General features: G+C 32.4%; 1 protein-coding gene across 2 annotated transcripts in view; it reads right to left on the reverse strand.

Moving 5' to 3' along the window:
• The window catches only part of LOC114327576 (5'-AMP-activated protein kinase subunit gamma-2), a 537,287-nt gene that overhangs the window by 356,573 nt on the left and 157,442 nt on the right, over nt 1-23,272 (reverse strand). For both annotated transcript variants that reach the window (XM_050657995.1, XM_050657994.1), the window contains 2 exons: nt 12,151-12,441; nt 387-632 (listed from right to left, as the gene is read on the reverse strand). In XM_050657995.1, coding sequence (XP_050513952.1) covers nt 387-632; nt 12,151-12,441 — 537 coding nt within the window. The remainder of the gene's footprint in view (nt 1-386; nt 633-12,150; nt 12,442-23,272) is intronic.

The following is a 23,272-nucleotide window of genomic DNA, read 5'->3' on the forward strand; positions in this document are numbered from 1 at the left end:
TTAGACCGTTTCTATAATTTACCTATGGTATCAGGATAAATGGTTTTTCCCAATTATAGCGCCATCTATCCACAGTTCGCAAAAATGTCTTGAATAAAAGTTGCTAACTTTTATGTAACAAATTAAAATCTGCAAGAAAAACTGGGGGTTTCCATTTGAGATTTTAAAGTTACCCCCCACCCCACCTCCAGGGGGTGTAGTGGGGGTTGGAGTTTGGTGTCACTGGATAGATTTTTGAAAATGATTGAACACGTATTTTTCAGTATTTCGATCCGATGTTTAGTTCGCGAAATATTCGACCGTTCCACTACTTTTGGGACCCCCTGTATAATAAATCTACACATACAGCTTTCGATAAACATAAAAACAATCATAGAAAAACTAACTTTTTCCTTTTTCTTTTCCTTCTTCTCCTTCTCTTTTTCCCGCTCTCTCTCCTTTTCTTCTTCGGGTGGGGGAGTATGTGAGGATACGTGCGGTTTTCTGAAGATGTCCATAACTTTGGTCATAGGACTACGATTGTGGGACGCTGCAGCTGTCACGGTGTGGTAGTACTTCGTGTCGCTTTCGTCGTCTTGCACAGGATGGGCGGATCCGTCTCTGGGTTTCTTTGCATGGATCAATCCAGTATGCTAAAAAAGTCAAAGAACAATATTAGTATATTATCAGTTAAAAATACATTAATTTATAAATTGAGAAAGATATTTTTATTTGAAGGGCAGCTTATGTTCCATTTTGGTTCCGGGATGATCAATGGTCCCCTTACGTATGTTTCAGTCTCCCCAGACCTCATCAGAGGGGCTACATCATCACCTCTGAATCGAAATGAAACCAAGCTGTCTAGTTAAGCCGAATTATAAAAATAATATAAGTATGGGAAGAATACTTAGGGAAACTTTTCCACGACCTTAGAACAGGACAAGAACCCACCATTGAAGAGAATTCAGGTCCCGAAATCCTACCAGAAGAAGTAACGGCAGCCATCAGACAAATGAAGTAGTCCGTTCTTTAAGCCAAGCCGCACACCAAAGAAACATGAAACGAAAAACATGAAGCATGAAACGAAAAACATGTTTCATGAAAAGAAAACACTGCTAAAAAAATCTCAAAGTCCGCCTACTAATGAAACGAGTGTGATTCATGCTCATGACACATTTTTATTTTCGGAGACTCTCATGAATGGCCGGATATATATTTGTTTAGCAGTGGTTTATTTCCATGAAACGTAATTTACGTTTCATGTTTCTTTGATGTGCGGTCGAGCTAACGGTAAAATATTGCAAAACCTCTAAATTTTAAAGAACCGCTTGGATTGACATGAAAATTAGCAAACACATAGCTAACAAGTCAAAGAAAAAAAGTGATATTGTGCCGATATGGGCTTTTGCCCTGGGGGGTGGTTTTCACCCCCTGTTGGGGGTGAAAAAATATTCGTCCAAAGAAAATCAGGAAATGGATAAACTGGATAATTTTAAGTAACTTTTGTTCTATAGAGTTTTTTCACTAAGTCAATACTTCTCGAGTTATTTGGCAGTGAATATGTTCATTTTTTCAACAAAATAACCACGCTTTTAGACGGTCTTTCGCAGATAACTCAAATAGTAACTATTTTGTCGAAAAAAACATTCTAAGAAAAAATATAGCCTGTAAAATTTTAAAAAAAATGATGTATACATCACGTCTCTACAACAAGTAGAAGCAGAGTTATAGCTAATGAAAAATAGGTTCATATTCGTCAAATTCTAAATGGAATACTTTAACCTGAAATAACCAAAAATGAAGCACATTTCGAGGAAAACTCATTAAAACTTATTTAAAGTATTTAAAAATATCTTCATTTTTGTTTAAAAAAAAATTTCTAGCATCAAAATTAAACAAGTTACGCTCAAAATAAAGTTAGTCCCTTTTGGTTTTGGTAAAAAAATCGAGAAAATCACCCCCTAATTAGTATCTTAAATGAACTTAATCGTTACGACCTCACAAGTTTCTTGACTCGTGTATATATTCTTTATATGATCTGTAAGTTTCATCGGTTCAAAGTCCTTATTATTGAAAGGGCTGTAGTTAAAAGGGGTTGAACGAGTCATTGATCACGAATGTATGCAAATTTAGAAACACCAAATCTTAATCAATTTTTGTCTAACAGAAAAACAAAAAAATACATGATATTCAAAAAGACAAATCTGACTTTTTTTGTTGTACGAGATTTTTGGTATCTCTAACAATTTTTAAGTTACTTTGAAAAAAAGCATATTTTTCAAAATTTAAATTTTTAAAAATTTTACTTTGAAACCAAATTTTTTTAAAAATAAGCACTTTGAATCGATGAAACTTACAGATCATATAAACACAACATAAGTAAAATAATTTGTGGAGCGGTAACGATTAATTTCATTTAAGTTGCTAATTAGGGGTTGGTCTTCCCGATTTTTTTTGCAAAAACAAAAGGGACCAACTTTATTTTGAGCGTAACTTGCTTAAATTTAATGCTAGAAACTTTTTCTAAAAACAGAAATAAAGATTTTTTAAAACACTTTAAAAAAGTTATAATAAGTTTTCCCAAAAACGTGCTTAATTTTTTGGATATTCCACGTCGAAATATTCTATTTGAAATTTGGTGAATATGAATCTATTTTTCATTGGCTATAACTCTGGTTCTACGAGATCCAGAGACCTAACGCGTACACCATTTTTTTAACTTTTTTATAAGCTATATTTTGGCTAAGAACGTTTTTTTCGACAAAATACTTACTTTTTGAGTTATTTGCGAAAAACCATCTAAAAATGTGGTTATTTTGTTGAAAAATGAACATATTCACTCGCAAATAACTCGAAAAGTGTTGACTTGGCGAAAAAGCTCTATAGAACAAAAGTTACTTAAAATTAGTCAGTTTACCCATTTCCGGACTTATTTTGGACATATATTTTTTCACCCCCAAGAGGGGGTGAAAGTCACCCCAGGGCAAAAGCACACATCGGCACAATATCACTTTTTTCTTTGACATGACGCATGCCAAATTTCATGTCAATCCAAGCGGTTCTTTAAAATTTAGAGCAAAACCCGTGAAAGAATGGACTAAAGGGTGGAAAAGCACCCGAATTTGATGAAATTCCTGCAAAACTGCTGAAGCTATTAGATGCAGAACAAATAAAAATAATAGCTGAAATATTTAAGGTTTGTTCCAACTCTATACAAAACCGTTTATGAATCGTAATGCGCATGCGCAATAACGTACGATTATGAGCAGTAACACATTTTTCGTTACTGCGCATACTCGTAACCGTTCAAGAACGGTTTTGTATCGAGTTGGAACAAACCTTATATGAGATATACAAGGCAGGAAAAATACTAGCAGAGTGGCTCAAATTTGAGTTCGTACTGTTGCTCAAAAAAACCCGGACCAAAAGTTTGTGAAGACTATGAGACCATAAGCCTAACGAGCCATCTGCTGAAGCTATTTTTAAAAGTCATCCACAATAGAATTTAACGAAGATGCGAAGCACAAATTGCGCCCAATCAGTTTGGATTTGTGAACGCCGTTGGTACGAGGGGGGCTTTATTTAGCGTGCAGGTGTTGTTTCAGAAATGTAGAGATGTCAGCTGTGATGTTTTGGCATGCCTGATTGACTACAAGAAGGCTTTCGATAGAGCCAGGCATGAACAAATAATGGAAGTGCTGAACAGGTCAGGGAATGACGGAAGAGACCTGAAAATAATAGCTAACCTGTATTGGAATCAATCAGCAGTCCTCCGAATCGATAGAGAATATACAAATCAGGTCACAATCTTAAGGGGACTGAGATAAACGCCATTTATGATGACGATGATGATGACATTTGTAGAAAAATATAGAATAGTTGAAAATTTAAGAAACATTAAAACAACAAAAAATGTATAAACTACATGGCTATCCGTACCTTTTTGATTTCACAATTTTAGCAAACTCCAGAAACAACACTCAAATACAATATCTCCATAACTACTTTCGACAACCAAACACTCAACATGTTAACTGACTTCAAAACTAATCCACCAACAGGTAGGCAATTAACTATGTTATTACTCTGTTATTACTGATCAGTTTATAGAATCGGCTACAAATAATCTTTACACTTGCGTACATTTAATAGAGTTTATAGCAAATCTGGATATCGGGAATACAAACAAATCTTTACTTACAGCAGTAAAAATATGTAGAAACGCATTAAAATTATACGCAAGGCTAATTTTGACGGACGATGTTATATTTTAGTCTAAGAGCTAAAGCCGAAAAATCATCGTCATAAGTAATATATGGAGTTTGGCATGTGAAATGTGTCTATTGTATATTGATAATTATGACCCCTTTCAGGCTGACACCTCAGTGGATACAGGACGTAGCAATAAGGGATGAAGGGGAAAGTTAGTGTAGTCTTTAAAGGTTTTCACCTTCTATTTTGTTAAACCTCCATCGATTTGCATGAAAATTGGTGACTAGTTAGAACATACCTCAGAAAATAAAAATAATTTGGTGCCAACTTGCACTTTTACCCTGGGGGTGGATACTACCCCTTCTCGGGGGTGAAAACGATTTTATTAAAAATAACTCCACAAATCGATAGAGGTGGAAACTACCCCTTCTCGGGGGTGAAAACGATTTTATTAAAAATAACTCCACAAATCGATAGAGGGACAAATTTTAAGTAAAATTTGTTATATCATGTTATTAAAATAAATCAATACTTTTTGAGTTATTAAAGATCAAAGATTTGTCTGTTTCAGAGCCCATGCGTGAAGTTACGGATGATAAAAAGAAAATATTAATTAATTGTATGTTACTAAAATATTATTTTTATATTATTTCGATATTATAAATTTAGCAAAAGTGTATTCAAATATGTCAAATGTACGCATTATTGGACACCCCCAGTTTCTGGACACATTCAGTTAATAATGAAAAAAAAAAAAAATTCAATTAAATATCGAAATAACATAAAAATAATATTTTACTAACATACAATTAATTAACATGTTCTTTTTATCATCCGTAACTTCACGCATATGCTCTAAATAGACAAATCTTTGATCTTTAATAACTCAAAAAGTATTGATTTATTTTAATAACATGATATAGCAAATTTTACTTAAAATTTGTCCCTCTATCGATCTGTGGGGTTATTTTTAATAAAATAGTTTTCACCCGCGGGAAGGGGTGGTATTCACCACCAGGGTAAAAGTGCAAGTGGCACCAAATCAGTTTTGTTTCTTGAGGTATGCTCTAACTAGTCACCAATTTTCATGCAAATCTATGGAGGTTTAACAAAATAGGAGGAAACCTCTAATGACTGCACTAACATTCCCCTTTCATCCCTTAGTGCTACTTCCTGTATCCACTGAGGTGTCAGCCTGAAAGGGGTCATAATTGTCAATATATTATGGACACATTTCACAGGAAAAACTCCATATTACTTATGACGATGATTTTTCGGCTCTAGCTCTCCGTCTATTTGAACTTCATTCAAAATCAATTAAAGCAAAAAATATTAATTATTAATTCCATTAAGTTTCTAGTTGTTTCGAAGCGGTTTAAAAACAAACGGTATAGGCTAGTGTTTCTGTTACACAATGTTGCATAATGGAAAATCTCAAGAAATAAATATTTTTGTTCAATACGAGGTGTAGTAAGTAAATTGTAGGAATTTAGTTATAACTCGGAGACTGGCAACACTGTATTTCTAAACATACGTTGTAATGATATGATGCCTACAGCTCGGCGTTCGGCATATCAACAGCACAGTATCGAACGCGTTTCCATATCGGCGCAACCCAGGCTTGCCATTTCTAGGGATTTTCCCCGAATCTAGGGATTTTTTAAGCTTTTGGAGCTGTGGAGGGATTTATTTTTGAAATCTAGGGATTTATTAAACTGTGCCAGCGCCACTTTTCTGTTGTTATTATATTTCTTTTTGTTCCATTATTATTATTATTGTCATTATTTATTGTTCCCTGATATAAATATTCCGAAATAAACATTAAAACATTACCTAATCAGTGATTTTAATGGATTAAACCTGATTAAACATAGTATTCAGTGGTTATAAAATAAATTGACAGCTGTCAGCTGTCAGTGTGGACTGTTGAGCCATACCGGTGCACAGTACTCTGCAACAAAGTACTTGTTCCAAAGGGACACCCCAACTACCCACATGGTCAGAGTGGATTATTAAAGGGATGTAGCGAGCCTCTTAGCATTCTTAATCGTAGAGGGATGCTTATATCTCTGTTGCAGAAGAATTTTCTCATCTTTATGAAGGTGGCCCTGGCAATTTCGATACGTCTTTTTATTTCATTGTTTTGGTCTCCAGTTTCGTTTATTAAAGTTCCCAAGTATGTATTTGTAACTTAATACTTTTTCAATTTGAATGCCGTTTATACTAATATGTGCTGGTTGTCATGTTTTTACTGAAGACCATATACTTGGTTTTTTTTGATATTGATGTTTATGCCATAATTTTTGCAAGCAATATTTGTTTGTAAGTAATCGTTGTAATTCTTCTACTGTTCTTGCAACTAGTAGTGTCGTCCGCGTATCGAATATTACTTACAACCTGTCCATTGATTACGATTTCTTCGTTTACTTGCAAAATGGCTTCCTGGCAGATGCTTTCACTATATACATTAAATAACAGTGGTGACAAAATGTATCCCTGTCGGACTCCTCTACGTATTTCTATTGCTTGTGATGTCTCATTTTCTATTTTGATGTGAGCTTTCTCATTCCAATATAAATTGAGAATTATTCGCAGATCTTTATTATATATGTCTTTTCTTTCAAGAATGTCTCTTAGTTTGTCGTGGCGTACTCTGTCAAACGCTTTTTCAAAATCGATAAAACATGCATGTACTTCTTGATTAACGTCTAGGCATCTTTGTGTAAGAACATTCAAACCGAAGAGAGCTTCTCGAGTACCTAGTCCTTTTCGGAACCCCATCTATGTATTACTAATATCTGACTCCAACTTTTAATAAACTCGGCTGTGGATGATTTTTAGAAATATCTTTAGTAGATGGCTCATTAAAGATATTGTTCGATGTTCTGAACATTATATTATTCTGAACAGATATAATTCTGAATGACCAACTCGAGACAAACAGCTCCCCACTCCTCAACCTCTTCAGTTGAAGACTTAAACACATTGTAAACTATATCACTTGAGAAAGGCACTCTGCCGAAACAGCTGTAGTCACTTAGTTATAATAAATTTTGTGGAAGTATAGAAAACAAACGTTTTCAGTGTTTTATTGTTAGATAAAATGAACTTCCATCAAGTAACGGTCGAATCCATCAAATATCGCCTATACACAAAAAGGGAGATTCGAGGGAATGTGGAAATTACAGAGGCATATCGTTGCTCTGTGCTCTGTTCAACATTAAAAGTCTACGAAATTATCCTAGAACTGAAGCTCCGGAATTTAGTCGAGCCTAGATTAGCAGATATTCAAAGTGGGTTTCGGCCAGCACATAGCGTCCAGGACCATATCTTCACTCTACAGCAGATCATCGAAAAAGCCATACTAAAAGATGAAACGGTATATTTGGGATTCCTAGATATGAAAAAAGCTTTTGACATGGTGAGCAGAGAGGGAATATGGCAAAGCTTGACAAATAAGGAAGTGGATATGGAACTGATAACCACAATCCAGAGTTTGTATTGCAATACCATAAATCAGGTAAGAACAGGCAATCTTATTTCCAGCAAATTTACGAATAAAACGGAGTCAGACAAGGAGGGGTATTGAGCCTCCTACTGGTTATCTGTGTAATAGACGAAGTAATTAAAAAGTGCTGGCCAAAAACAAAAAAATATACCATAGGATACAGAGACCTACAACAAATAAAAATCGAAGCCTGTGTATTTGCAGATGATATTGTTATTGTGGCAAGAACTTAAAGAGCTCTGGAGGAGAACATAAGAATCTGGGAGGCAGAATTAAAAAATTACAATCTAATAATTAATATGGAAAAAAACAAAAGTAATGGCAATATCCAAGAAAGATGTTAACCTAAATATTGAAATCCAAGGCAAAAAAATAGAACAGGTAGATACATTTAAATACCTTGGAATAATTTTAAATAAGAAGGCGGCACAAGAAGACATTGGAAATAGGATAAAAGCAGCCACAAGAACATATCATTCGCTGTATAAAAACTTCTTAAATAAAAAAGAAAAAACAAGGAAAACCAAAATGATAATATTTAAAACAATTTACGTAGTGGAGTCAATGAAGGTGGATATGAGTTATTACCTCAGATTTCGTTGAACCTCCATCGATTTTCATAAAAATTGGTGAGTCGTTAAAGCATACCTCAAGGAACAAAGGTGACATAGTGCCAACTTGCGCTTTTTGCATTTTAGGGTTGAAATACACCCCTTTTTTAAAAATTATTTTTTAGATTTCTGAAAGTGCAGTCACTGTAAGTTTTCACTTCCTATTTCGTTGAACCTTCATCGATTTTCATGAAAATCGGTAAGTAGTTAGAGGATACCTCAACAAATAAAAATTATATAGCATCAACTTGCGCTTTTGCCTTTTAGGGGTGCAATACGCCCCTACTTTTTAAATTGTAAAAAATGCAGATTTCGGCATTATAACGCAAGTAATCTCGTTTAATTAAGAAAAATAAATATTTTTTTTATATTTATGTGCATGAATTACATTTTTTTTATTTGCAAACCTTATAGCAACCAAAAATCCGAAAATTAACAAGTCGAAAATCACTAAAACCTTATTCATCTATATTTCTGAAAGTGTAGTCACTGAATGTTTTCACCCACGATTTCTTTTAACCTCCATCGATTTTCATGAAAATTGTTAAGTAGTTAGAGGATACCTCAAAAAACAAAAGTGATATGGCACCAAGTTGCGCTTTGTGCATTTTAGGGGTGAAATCCACCTTTAATGATAAAAATGCAGATTTCAGCATTCTGGCTCAAGCAATCTCGTTTAATTAAGTAAAATAAATATTTTTTTCCATTTATGTGCATGATTTATAATTTTTGTTAATTTTTCAAACCTTATAGCAACCAAAAATCAGAAAATTAGCAAATTGACAATCACGAAAAAAATTATTCTTTTATATTTCCAAAAAGGCAGTCACTGAAGGTTTTCACCCCTGATTTCGTTGAACCCCCATCAATTTTCATGAAAATTGGTAAGTAGTTAGAGCATACGTCAAGAAACAAAAGTGATGCGGTACCAACTTGCGCTTTTATCCTGGGGGTGGATGTTACCCCTTCTCATGGGTGAACACTATTTTATTAAAAATAACCCCATAATTAGATAGAGGAGTAAATTCTAAGCAAACTTTCTTTTATCAAGTTTATAAATTTTTTATTTAAATAATGTTTCATAATTTAATAAAATATTATTGGTACAGTAAAACCTGTCAATAACGGCCACTAAAAATAGAAAACAATTGGCCATTATAGAAATGTGGCCACTAATGCTAGGTTCCCTTTTCCACAAATACATAAAATATAATTGAAAATTTATTTATTTTAGTAATTAAAGCAAATCTAATTAAATATAATTCTACAAACAAACGGAACATACCTTTCATTAGATATGGCAAATCACTTTGGCTGATTTTGTCTGCATATATATTATGTTTGAGGAATCCGTTTTTTTGTGAGACTGGATATAGGACATTTCTCAAGTATGAATTCACATTCATGGTATATCGTTGCTATACAGGGATAATAATCTGTGCAATGTTATGGTACAGGCTACGTTAAATATGAAGTAAATGTGGAAGATATACACTGGTTATTCATTTCAATTTAATTTGATTGTTTTTTAATCGTTTACAATATATAAAGTAATTAAAGATATAAAGTTAGGAATTTCAAAAATAAATTCAGTTCTCACTGGCAGGGTGGGAAAAAATAAAGTGCCATACAACCATACAAGAGCATTTCATTACAATGCTCATTACAGGCATTACAGGCTGCTCCGTTTGAGAAAACTCATACTCTCAAACTTTGAGAAAACACTCATTCAGTTTCGACCAACCCTGTATTACCTAAAATTAAACGTTTTGCTAGATTAATAATTTTTAACAATAATAGATTATATTAAAAATCACTTGAACATAAATTGATTTTCTGATGTCAAATCACTACAATTATACAGGGGGTGAATATTGCTATGAAATTTGAAAAAAAAACGTAATTATCTTTTAAACTACTTCATATAACATCACAAAACCTGATATTTTAAGAAATAAAACATAGAGGAGAATCCAAAAATGTAAAAATATACAGGCTGTTCCATTAAACAAAAGATAATTTTGTTTCACCCTGTCAATATGGGTGGCCCTGTATATTTGGAAATGTATTTAAATTCTGATATTATCTATGCCCCAATCTCACCTAAATAAACTTTTTTCATATCTCCTACAACAAACGACTAATTGGACTTCCCACAACCTGTATACATACAAAATATCCGCTATAAAATTTTTTCAAAGAAAATGTTATTGGATTTTTTTTTAAATAATTCCGTTAATTTTTGAAATATGAGAATTGTCCAAAAACCATTACAAATCTAAGTAAAAGGTCTATAACACTGTATTAAACATAATTTTGTAAATCCTTTATTTTTTTTAAATACAAGGTGAAAGGGCCCCGGTTACATGGTTCTCGCAGTAAAATTTACGATTTAAATGTTTCTATCTCGGTTATTTTTTGTCGTAAAAAAATATTAAAAAAAGAAAAAGCTTAAATAAAGTTAAAACTAAAATTTTGTTCTCTACCATTTTTTAAGTATATCGAGTATTTTTGGAGTTATTATCAAAAGAAAATGAAATTCACGAAAATTTGAAAAATTCTAATTTTTGTTAATCGTATTTTTTTTTCAAAAATATGCATTCTAAACCGGTCAAAATTGTTGAAGTTATTACTCATGTTAAAATAAATAAAGTTTTAAATGGGTTACTATAAATTTTAATTTTTGTGGAAATGACGTAGGTTTCATTTTCCATTCTTCCCTAAAAAATCTGAAAGGGTCCTCTTAGTTCCATCATAACTTGCTTAATTTTGATGCTATCGACTTCTTATATAGCTTTTTGATAGTTACCTTTAAGTGCTTTATTAAAATGTTTAATATCTCTATTTAACAAAGTGCATCGTTTTCCTGTTATTTAAGCTTGAATACTAAGATTTGAGTACTCGCGGAAAAAAAATATACATTCAATTGCATATAACTCACTTTGTGTATGTAATAAAGGATTTTTCGAATAAGGAGCTTATTTATTTTTATATTATCTTCGATTTTGGTAACAACAACTTTTTTGTGGAAACTTATGGTTTTTGAGTTATTTATGAAAAACTGCTTTAAAACATGGATTTTTTTCAGGAAAACTTAAAACTTTTGATCTTTAATAACTCAAAAACTATTGATTTATTGGAATAACTTTATACAACAAATTTTACTTATAATTTATCCCTCTATCGATTAGTGGTATTATTTTTAATAAAATAATTTCCACCCCCCAAAAGGGGTGGCATCCACCCCCAGGGTAAAAGCGCAAGTTGGCACCATGTCACCTTTGTTTCTTGAGGTATCCTCTACATACGTACCAATTTTCATGAAAATCGATGGAGGTTCAACGAAATCGGAGGTGAAAACCTTCATTGACTCCACTAACGTACCTATCACTACATATGGAGCAGAGAATTGGGTATTGAACGACAAACAAGAAAAGAGATTGCAAGCCGCGGAAATGAGATATTTAAGAAAAGTCGTGGGAGCTAGGAGAATTGATAAAAGACGTAGCGAAGATATTAGAAGAGAATTAAAAGTAAAATCATTAAAGGAAAAAATTCCTGAAAAGAAATTAAAATTGACTGGGACAGGTTAAAATGACGTGGGAAGCAAGGCCGATAGAGAAAAACAGGAGAGGTCGACAAAGGAAAACGTGGAATACCAGTGTGATGGAAATATTGCAGAATAGAGGAAAATCGTGGCAGGAAGCCGAAGAATTAGCTAGGGACCGAAAAAAGTGGCGTAAGCTCGCAAAGAATAACGAGTAAAGAAGACAACTCGACACCTTACGGTATAAGAGGATCATCGATTATGTATGTAAAATGTTGATAAAACCGACTTACCACCATGGCGCTCTTCATGGAAGCCATAAAAGTACTGCCCTTTCTCTTCCCCGCATCCGAATTTGACCTGTTCCTGAACTTCTTCGGGCTCAACTCCAAGGAGCCACGTCTTTCCGAAGAGCTCGATCTGGACCCGCTGCCGCTCTTTGACTCCTTATCTTTCTTCCGTCTCGATTCGGAATCTTTGGACTTGTGTTTGTCGTTCTTCGAGCCCCACGTTCCCGATCTGGGTCTGGGCAGATGTGCGTCATCTTCGACGGTTATTTGAGGTAGAGGTTGGGAGCCTAATTCCTAAAAAAATAATAATCTTTATCAAATAGAGTAGTATAACCATAACGCCACTGTAGCAAATAGATACCAACATATAAAAAGTTAATGCAATCAAAATAAACAATTTAGAAAACCGCAATAAGAAACAATCTACGTTAAAGAAAAAGCTTTAGGAAATAGTACCCAGATACAATTATTTGGGATGTGAACTAAATGAACAATGGGACCGCAGCCTCGGAATACGACATAGAGATTGCCAGATAGTGCAGTCAGTAAGGGTATTTGGCTCCGAATTCCATCCTACTGCATGGAATTTAATAAAATTGTGGGAATAGCCTCTTTACCTGCTAATTAAAAGTCCACCCTATACCGATGTGCGCTTTTATCTTGGGGGTGGTCCCACCCCTTCTCGGGGTTGGAAAATTTTTTGGTCAAAATAACCACGGAAATGACTAGAGAAACTAATTCTAAGCAAAAACTGCTTTATAATTTTTTTTTAAACTCAATACTTTTTGAGTTATTCGTGGTTAAAAATTTGCCATTTTCATTTAAAAATGTCACCTTTTCGGACGGTTTTTTTGCCAATACCTTAAAAATTATGCATCTAACGAAAAAAACTATATTAAATATTTTTGTAGCTTATGAAAAATCAAAGAGATTCGTTTCCTCATAAATCTTCTAGTAATAATACAAAAAGGGATATATTAGGTGAAAAGAGATTCTTTTTTGCTGCATGCTCAAATCGGTGTGTTCAACTAGAAATAATAACAGAGAAATGGTCGTTTTTATGGGTATAATACCACCAATATATTTTGTAGTGTTTGAAATGACCTTTAAAACGAGCACTGTTGAAATAGTCACTGTTAAATGTGACTATTCATTCTGTTAAAATAATCACTGTTAAATGTCGATTACATTCAAACTAAACGAGATATGGTGCCAAAAAATTGATGACTAATGTATTTTAAGGAAAAATGTGAGGTTTATTTAATCCCTCATCCACCAGAATTTAAATGCATCGTCTTCATTCTACAATACCTTTTATTATAGTGTTATTTCTGTGTTAAAAAGTTAGACGGGCTTAAAGTGAATGGTTTTTGAAAAAAATAAGATCTAATTTTGAAATTTCTTAAAAATCTTCTTTTTTCTCCGAAGATGATAAGAGATACGAAAAAAAGATACAGTACAAAAATGTTGGGTTTTTTCAGATAACAATATTGTTCTCCTTTTATTGCTGTATCTCTTTTTCGAGTTACATGGAGAAAAAGGAAGATTTTTAAGAAAATTTAAAAATGCGTTCTATAATTTGATCTTTTTGTTTTTTCAAAAACCCATGCATTTTAAACCCGTCCAACTTTTTGAACAAAGAGATAATACGATAATACTATAATAAAACGAATTGAAGAAGGAAAATGAAGCATTTAAATTCTGGTGGATGAAGGATTAAATACACTTCTCTTTTTCCTTAAAACACATTAGTCATCAATTTTGTTTGCACAATATGTCGTTTAGTTTGAATGTAATCGACATTCAACAGTGCTCGTTTTAAAGGCCTTTTCAAACACTACAAAAGATATTGGTGGTATTATACCCATAAAAACGACCACTTCTCTGTTATTTTAAGTTGAACACACCGATTTGAGCATGCACCAAAAATAATCTCTTTTCACCTACCATATCTTTTTTTGTATTATCACTAGAAGATTTATGAAGAAACGAGTCTCTTTGATTTTTTATAAGCTACAAAAATGCTTTATATAATTTTTTTCGTTATATAATAGATGCATAATTTTTAAGGTATTCGCAAAAAACCGTCCGAAAAGGTGACATTTTTCAATGAAAATGGCAAATTTTCAACCACGAATAACTCAAAAAGTTTTGAGTTTTCAAAAAAAATTATAGACCAATTTTTGCTTAGAATTAGGTTCTCTAGCCATTTCCGTGGTTATTTTGACCAACAAATTTTTCACCCCGAGAAGGGGTGGGAACCACCCCCCAAGATAAAAGCGCACATCGGCATAGGGTAGACTTTGAATTAGGAGATAAGTAGAGGTTATTCCCAAAATTTCATTAAGGCCATGGGTACATAATTCGCAAACATTTTACGGCTATCCCTACTTTTTCTGTCTTTACACGGCAAATTACGTGTAGTAAAATGGTATGGATATGTAAACACTACTAGAATGTCATTCTACTTGAAAATGTCATCATTAACTTTTGAATGTTCTTGGATAACTGTTATTTGTATAATTGCAAATTATTAATTCAGTTAATAAATGTGATAATTTTTTCACTAACTATGTATTCAGTGATTGTAATAATTTATTTGTACAACAAAAACTAATACTCAATCGAGAAAAAAGGAAAAGTGTTAAAGTGACTTTTTAATAATATATTGTTACTATGGAACGCTTACAATTTTGAACATCTTTAACAACAAAATACATACTTGGATCACAGAATATATATTATCCTGATCTATTCTCTGATTGGATCTTCCACAAATAATACACAATAAATAACTTTTTATTAAGTTCACGTCTTAAATCAATTATTTATCAAATACACTATATATCAATAGTATTTAATCAACAACTCAAAATATTCTTGATGCCATGTCAAATATTTAAAATTGTCACTGATTGTCAGTGTCTGACTGACAATATGCTGACAATATTCTATTCGGCTGAGTGCGTTGTAAGACAAAGATAGATTTGGAAAATATTACCACGGACATTGTGTTCATTTTTTTCGAATCCTGCATAAACCAATATCATCATCATCATCAGTAGCTCGACAACTCTTTTTGGGTCCTGGCTTGTTCTAGGATTTTCCGCCATTGTGTTCTGTTCCTTGCTTTGTTCTTCCAGTGGGTAATCTCAAATGTTTTCAGATCTTGTTCCACTTGTTTCATGTATCTAAGTTTGGGTCTTCCCTTTGACCTTCTCCCTACTGGTGTTTGCTTCATTATGTGTTTTGGTGTTTCGGTCTCCAACATTCGTTCAACATGGCCCATCCAGCGCAGACGTCCGATCTTTATGGATGTTATGACGTCGGGTTCGTTGTATGCTGCGTATAGTTCAAAATTATATCTTCTGCGCAATACGCCATTTTCTTTCACCCCCTTATATATGTGTCTAAGGATTTTTCGTTCAAACGTACCTAATAAGTTCTCATCGCTTTTCGTCAGTGTAATGTCTCTGATCCATATATAAGAACCGGTTTTATCAGGGTTTTGTATATTTTGCATTTGGTTTTTCTCGTGATGTTGTTAGATCTTAGATGTTTAATGAGTCAATTATATGTTTTATTAGCAATATGTATTCTTCTCTTAACTTCTTCGCTGACATTGTTATCTGCGGTAACTAGTCAACCTAGATATGTAAAAATTTTTACGCTTTCGATGTTATAGTCTCCTATTGTCAGATTCTGTAGGTTTCTTTGGCCTGTCGATTTGCTGGCCTTCATGTATTTGGTTTTTATTTCATTAATATTTAGGCCACTGTTTTGTGCCGCTCTTTCTATAGTATTAAATGCTTCTATCATTTCTCTTTTGCTTCTAGCTATGATATCAACATCATCTGCAAATGCCAATATTTGTACACTTTTTGTTATTATTGTTCCTCTGGTGTTGACTTTTGACTCTCTAATTATTTTCTCTAATGTGATGTTGAATAGAATACAGGATAGGGCATCTCCCTGTCGTAGGCCCGTTCTAACATGGATTGTATCTGTTATTGCGTTTTGAGCATAAACCAATATATATTTTTGAAAAATTTAAACGCAGAATGAAAGACTAAATTATTACCGAGGGCCGAAAGTCCCTTAGAATAAATAAAAAGTTTATTTTGAATCAGATATTTGAAATTAAAAATCACACTAAATCTTCTCTTAGTTTTTCACCCCTGTAACTTATTAAAATAAACATTATAGAAGTTCTCAGGGACTTTCGGCCCTCGCTAATAACGTAATCTTTCATTCTGCGTTTAAATTTTTCAAAAATACTTGAATCCCCATTTGAATAGCATTGCAGCCGAAAATACGTACCACGTACCCATCCGCTTAAAATCCATTCGGTAGGATAGAATTCGGACGTAATATCCTGTTTTTCCTCTCATTGTCTGGCGTAAGAAACGCTTTCAATAAGATGAAACCAGTATTAGGCAATGGAAAACTGGGAATAGAAATTAGAACTAGAGTATTGAGATGCTATGTATTCTCTGCCTTTTATATGGAGTTGAAGCGTGGACAATTACGGATGCAACTGAAAAAAGACTCACCAGCTTTGAGATGTGGTACTATCGAAGAATGTGGAAAATACAATGGTCACAACACGTAACAAACATATAACTATTAAGAAAGATGAAAAAAGAAAAAGAAATACTGAACGCTATGAAGGAAAGAAAAATGAGCTACTTTGGTGACATAGTAAGAAATGAAAAATATGAGTTGAGGCGAGGAAAAGTGGAAGGAAAAAAGGACCAGGGAGACGACGCACGTTCTGGGGCCTGATTCTAATTCATTTCGATTTCGCAATTTAATTTCGACTCCGCCATGACAGTCGCAACTTATAGCGATTCTTATTCATTTCGATATTAGTTCCAACTGGGGATATTAACGTTATCATTTTGACACTGCTCAGAATTTGGGTTGGTCCTCCTGTTTATTGGATTTATTGGCTATGCAACCACCGCAACGTTTGTTGATAGTCTAGGCAAATTATCGAAAAATGTCATTTTGGGAAAAGGTATTTACCAGCTATTTTATTGCTAAAATCGAATCTTAAGATTGCATATATTAGTAATATGGGGTATGACAAGTCCGCAGAAAGTGTGTTATTTTATTTATAAACAAATTAGCGCTCCTAAATCTTCTTTTTTTTTTTTCAATTAGTGCTCTGTAACTCCTAAGATTTTTCCTTTAAACCAAAAACACTCAAATAAAAATTCACCGCAATTTAGTTCTGCACAAAGTTATTTTTTCCGATTTCCTTCAACAGAAATTTTACTCGGAAAATCCGAGTATTTAAAAAAAATCTGCAATTTTTAATTAAAATTTTAGGAAAGTAATTATTTATCAATAATTAAATAAATTGGTGACATGAAAGATTTTTTATAGTAGATTATATATCAGGACGCAGCCGACAATCTAACCAATAGTTTAGCAATAATTAAAATGTTGATTAAAAAATTTCAGTCGAAATAATAACCAGAAAGATTATGATACACCCAAATAACTATCATTTTCGTATAAAAAAGCACTACATATACCTATAGTCTGGGCTGATTATCGGAGAGTAGGCCATTTTTGGGAAAAGTTATTTACCAGCAATTTTATTGCTGGAATCGAATTATAAGATCCTATATATTAATAATATAGGTATGCAAAGTCCTCAGATAGTGTGCTACTTTTTTTATAAACAAAATGGCGCCCGAAAATCGTGTTTTTTTCAATTATTGCTCTAGAACTCCGAAGATTTTAACTTTACAACAAAAACACTCAAATAAAAATTCACCGTGATTAAATTATGCATAGAGACGTGTTTTTCCCGATCTGCTTCGACGAAAATTTTCCTCGGAAAATGCGGGTTTTCCCAACAAAATCTTTAATTTTCAAATTAAGTTTTAGATAAGTAATTATTTACCAATAATTAAATAATTTGGTGACTTAAAAGCTTTCTTGGTTTAGATTATAATTGCAGAAGCTGGTGAAAATTAAACGAATATTTTAGCAACAATTCAATTGTTAATTAATAATTTACGGTCCCAATAATAACCAAAATAATTATGATACACTGATCAAACTTTGAAATCTTATAAAGATGAGATGCCTAGTTAACATTTTGTCGACAAAATATTATTTTTTTATTTTTTTGCATAATCTTTAAATGTTTAAAATAAATAGTTATAAACAAATTAACGTTTCTCAGAAAGTTTTTATTATATTATAATTTTAAAAAATAGCTAAAATGCGCATTTCAAATATCTTGAAAATGAATGCTTTAAAACTTTTTTGCAACCATTTGCAAAAAAGTTATGAAACAGCAAAGTAAACATACGATTACTACGGTGTTAATAATTTTTTTAAATTCTTTTAAAGCGTAGAAGTGAGTTTAAAGTACAAGCTAATTATTTATAAAACAATATCGATTATCAGCTTAATATTTTAATTAAAGATTATATATATATTTTTTTGTAATTTACACGCGCGAAAGTAGAATAATACAGTACCGTAGCTACCCGCCCACATACACAACTCGCGCGAGTTTAAGCGTGTCAGTCGCTTCGAGTGAACATTTTATCTCCGGCTCTGTATCAAGCCTACTTTCGCGCTAAAAATTACAAAAAAAAGTATTTTTAATCTTTGATTAAAATATAACCATTGCAATAATTTTTGACATTCTTTGTGAGTAATTAGATTGTACCATAGACTCACTTTTAAGCTTTGAAACAATTAAAACAAATTATAAACAATGGAGATATCGTATATTTATTTTGCTGTTTCCTAACTATTTTGCAAATGGTTGGAAAATTTTTTTAAAGCATTCATTTTCAAGACCTATGAAATACGCATTTTAAGTATTTTTTAAAATTAGAATATAATAAACAATTTCTAAGAAATGTTAATTTGTTTATAAAATTTTTTTAAAACATTTAAAGATTATGCAAAAAAATGAAAAATTTATATTTTGTCGACAAAATATTAAATAGGCATCACACTTTTATAATCTTTCTAAGTTTGATCAATGTCTCATGATTATTTTGGTTGTTATTGCGACTGTAAATTGTTAATTAACAATTGAATTGTTGCTAAATTATTCGTTTCATTTTAACCGGCTTCTGAATTTATAATCTATACCAAGAAAGCTTTTATTTCACCAAGCTATATAATTATTGATAAATAATTACTGGCCCAAAAAATTTATTTGAAAATTCGAGATTTTGTTGGGAAAACCCACGTTTTCCGAGGAAAATTTTCGTCGGAGCAAATCGGGAAAAACATGCCTCTATGTAGAATTAAATTGGGGTGAATTTTTATTTGAGTATTTTTGGTGTAAAGTTAAAATCTTCGGAGTTATAGAGCAATAATTGAAAAAAATACGATTTGTCGGCGCCATTTTGTTTATAAAAAAAGTAGCACACTATCTGTGGACTTTGCATACCTATAATAATAATATATAGGATCTTATAATTCGATTAAAGCAATAAAATTGCTGGTATATAACCTTTCTTTGTACTTTACTAATTAGACCAACGCATTATAACTATTTTTTTTTTCAAAATTTAAAGATTATGCAAAAAAAAGAAAAATTTATATTTTGTCGATATAATATTAAACAAGCATCTCATCTTTATAATCTTTATAAGTTTGATCAATGTATCATGATTATTTTGGTTATTATTGCGATCGTAAATTGTTAATTAACAATTGAATTGCTGCTAAAATATTCGTTTAATTTTCACCAGCTTCTGGAATTACAATCTATACCAAGAAATCTTTGATGTCACTAAGTTATTTAATTATTGATTAATAATTACTTACCTAAAACTTTATGTGAAAATTATAGTTTTTGTTAGGAAAACCCGCATTTTCCGAGGAACATTTTCGTCGGAGCAAATCGTGAAAAACATATCTCTATGCAGAATTTAATTGCGGTGAATTTTTAATTGGGTGTTTTTGTTGTAAACTTAAAATCTTCGGAGTTATAGAGCAATAATTGAAAAAAATACGATTTGTCGGCGCCATTTTGTTTATAAAAAAAGTAGCACACTATCTGCGGACTTTGAATACCTATATTATTAATATATAGGATCTTATAATTCGATTCCAGCAATAAAATTGCTGGTAAATAACTTTTCCATGAATTTTGCTAATTAGCCCAGAGTACTATTCAACGTACTTTACAGAATTGAAATTGGACTATTTGAGCGGTCTCAGGAATGTTATAAAGAAACAATTTTTGGCTTATATAAACAAATGGAACCCCTCAGAAAATATCAGATTAAATTAAATTAGCTGTTGAAAAGGGCACGGCTTCTTCGAAGAAAAAAAATCGAATTGAATGGTTCCAGGTATAACAGGTTCCAGAGTTATAAACAACAGGATTTCAATCTTTGAACCGTTACCTTTTTATTCCGGTCCGCTTTGTACATACAAATTTTCATATTTTCAAGACACTCATAACAAAAAAGATTTATGTCACCAAGTTATTTAATTATTGATAAATAATTACTTCCCTAAAATTTTAGTTGAAAATTAAAGATTTTGTTTGGAAAACCCGAATTTTCTGAAGAAAATTTCCGCCGAAGGAAATCGAAAAAAAAATATCTATGTGCCGACTTAAATTACAGTGAATTTTTATGAGTGTTTTTGGTTTAACGTTAAAATCTTCTGAGCTACAGAGCAATAATTGAAAAAATGATTTCGGAGCGCTAATTTGTTTATAAATCAAATAACACACTTTCTGCGGACTTTGCATACATATATTACTAATATATGAAATCTTAAGATTTGATTCCAGCACGTCCAGCAATAAAATAGCTGGTACATAATTTTCCTTGTTTTATAGTAATTTTCCCAGATTATTACCTTACATCTTTCATTGAGTTGATTATTTCATTCATAGGAGATTCTGACCAATAGAAAGCTACAGAAATCTGAATTAAATCGATAATTTTTGATAATCTCCCGTCGTTAAGTATATTACGTCAGATGCCCTTCGTTGCCACGAAAAAAGACATTCAGTGACATTAATGACAATTAATGTTTTAAAAATTATAAAAGTGATGACCTTCAATCGTCAAATATTTATAAAAACTGTGTGTTTAATGGTACTTACATAAATAAATTACAATATAATTTTGGTTTTGAACAGTTTTATTCATGAAATAATCGCAACAAATTGCACTCGACCTCTGAAATTAATATAGAATTTTTGCTCTCGTGACACTTTGACATAATTTCACTCGCCTTCGGCTCGTGAAATTAAAACTGTCAAAGTGTCACTCGGGAAAAATTCAATAATTCCAGAGCTCTTGTGCAATTACTACTGATAATTCACGTTGTGAACATTCTCAATTAATATATTTCTAATTTAATACTATCTAAACTAAAACCTTTTGCTTTAGCTTTCCTTGCAAGAAACAAACAAAACACATCTCCTAAACGAAACCTAACCTCACTTTCGGCCATTCATTCATGTCCGTGTCACAATAATTTCGACTCGAAATTATAATCAACCACTTTTTTGGAGTCGCTATTAATTTCGATAAGTCGCTATTTTATGACATCATTTCGTTAGTTCAACTAAATTCCACAAGGCTCGCACAGTCGCATTTCAACGTCGCCATATTGATTGCGACTTGTTTTGAGTCGAAATTTAATTAGAGTCAGCACCCGGGTTGAAAATTTAAAAGCAGTGGAGTGGAAAAACCACAATAAATTTGCGACAACAATGCATTTAAAAAAGCGTTGGCCCGCAATTTTGCGCTTACGCTCTTAAAAACAAATCACTAGAACTCATTCCAACTGTTTCCATTTCACCCCGTATAATAAACTGAAAAATTTAAAATTAAAACATAGCGAAATATTCACCTTGTAATTCGAAATAAAAAAACTGCGGCGTTCTTTATACATTCTCTACGGAACGAATGTTTTTACACTTCAAATAGAAACCAAACGATAAAGAAAATAAATGTTTTATAGAAACTGTCACCTGACATAAGACTTCCAAAGTATCACTTACAAAAACAATTGAATTATACGTTTAACAATAAAACACAGTTCCAGCAGGTATTTATTACATTTTACAACAGAAAATGTCATGGTTGTGCTATTGTGCTTATGTGTATTCATTCTACAGTGTTATTGGAAAGATACGCGAATTAAAAGAGTAAATAATATCAATTTATATTTCAAATATTGAAAATACTCCTGAATCTAGGCCACGTTTGTTACGTCTCAAAACAAAATAAAGACACAACTAAAAGGTAATTGTCACTTAAATCTAATTGGAATATTATCTAAAAGATGGCGCCATTTCAGTACAGCCAACGGTATCTCACAAAATATTACTTATGGCCAAGTATCTGACGAAAAGCTTCAGTAATAAACTGACTTTGAGGGGGGGATAGGTCACTCTTTTTCGTCTCACATCACATAATAAATCTGAACCACAGTTTAATGCTAAATAATCAGTTAATTCACTCTTGAATTTTGACAGTTCCAATTTTGCAATCCACTCCTGAGACAAAATTTTGAATGCGCCACGATAACGACCAATCACGGCAAATGTAGGATGCTGTTAACTGTCATTCATCTGCGCAAAGGACTAACATTTTTTATGCGCCGCGTGCCGTTACCAAAATGGAATATAGAGAACCAAGGATTTTCGCGGAGTGACCCTCTTTAGTATTATATTGTGTCTGAACTAAGAGACTATGTTCTCCCAACAAAAACTAACTAACTAACGAATCTCGTCAACGAATTAGGAGACTTACGATTTGATGCGATTTCACACATGATGTGTTTGAATATAGATTACGACTACAAACTAAATAATTGATTTATATACTTTTTGGTTGTGGTAAATATATTAATTATTATACCTACTCCAAAACAGAAAAAGGATAATAATGATCCAGACCCGCATTCCTCAATGCTTTTCCTGAATCCTAATGTTCGGTACAGAGAACGTCTATGACCAGTCGCCAATTGGCTTGATACCTATAGTATGATAAAATTGATCCAAATAATGGCATAATCCAGACATCTAAAGTGAAAGTTATCCTCCAACACCAAATTGTTCTATATGGTCCACATAATGTTCAGAAAAAAGTCACACCATTTTGAG

Source organism: Diabrotica virgifera, chromosome 8, assembly GCF_917563875.1.
Source record: "Diabrotica virgifera virgifera chromosome 8, PGI_DIABVI_V3a".
Taxonomy (NCBI): Eukaryota; Metazoa; Arthropoda; class Insecta; order Coleoptera; family Chrysomelidae; genus Diabrotica; species Diabrotica virgifera.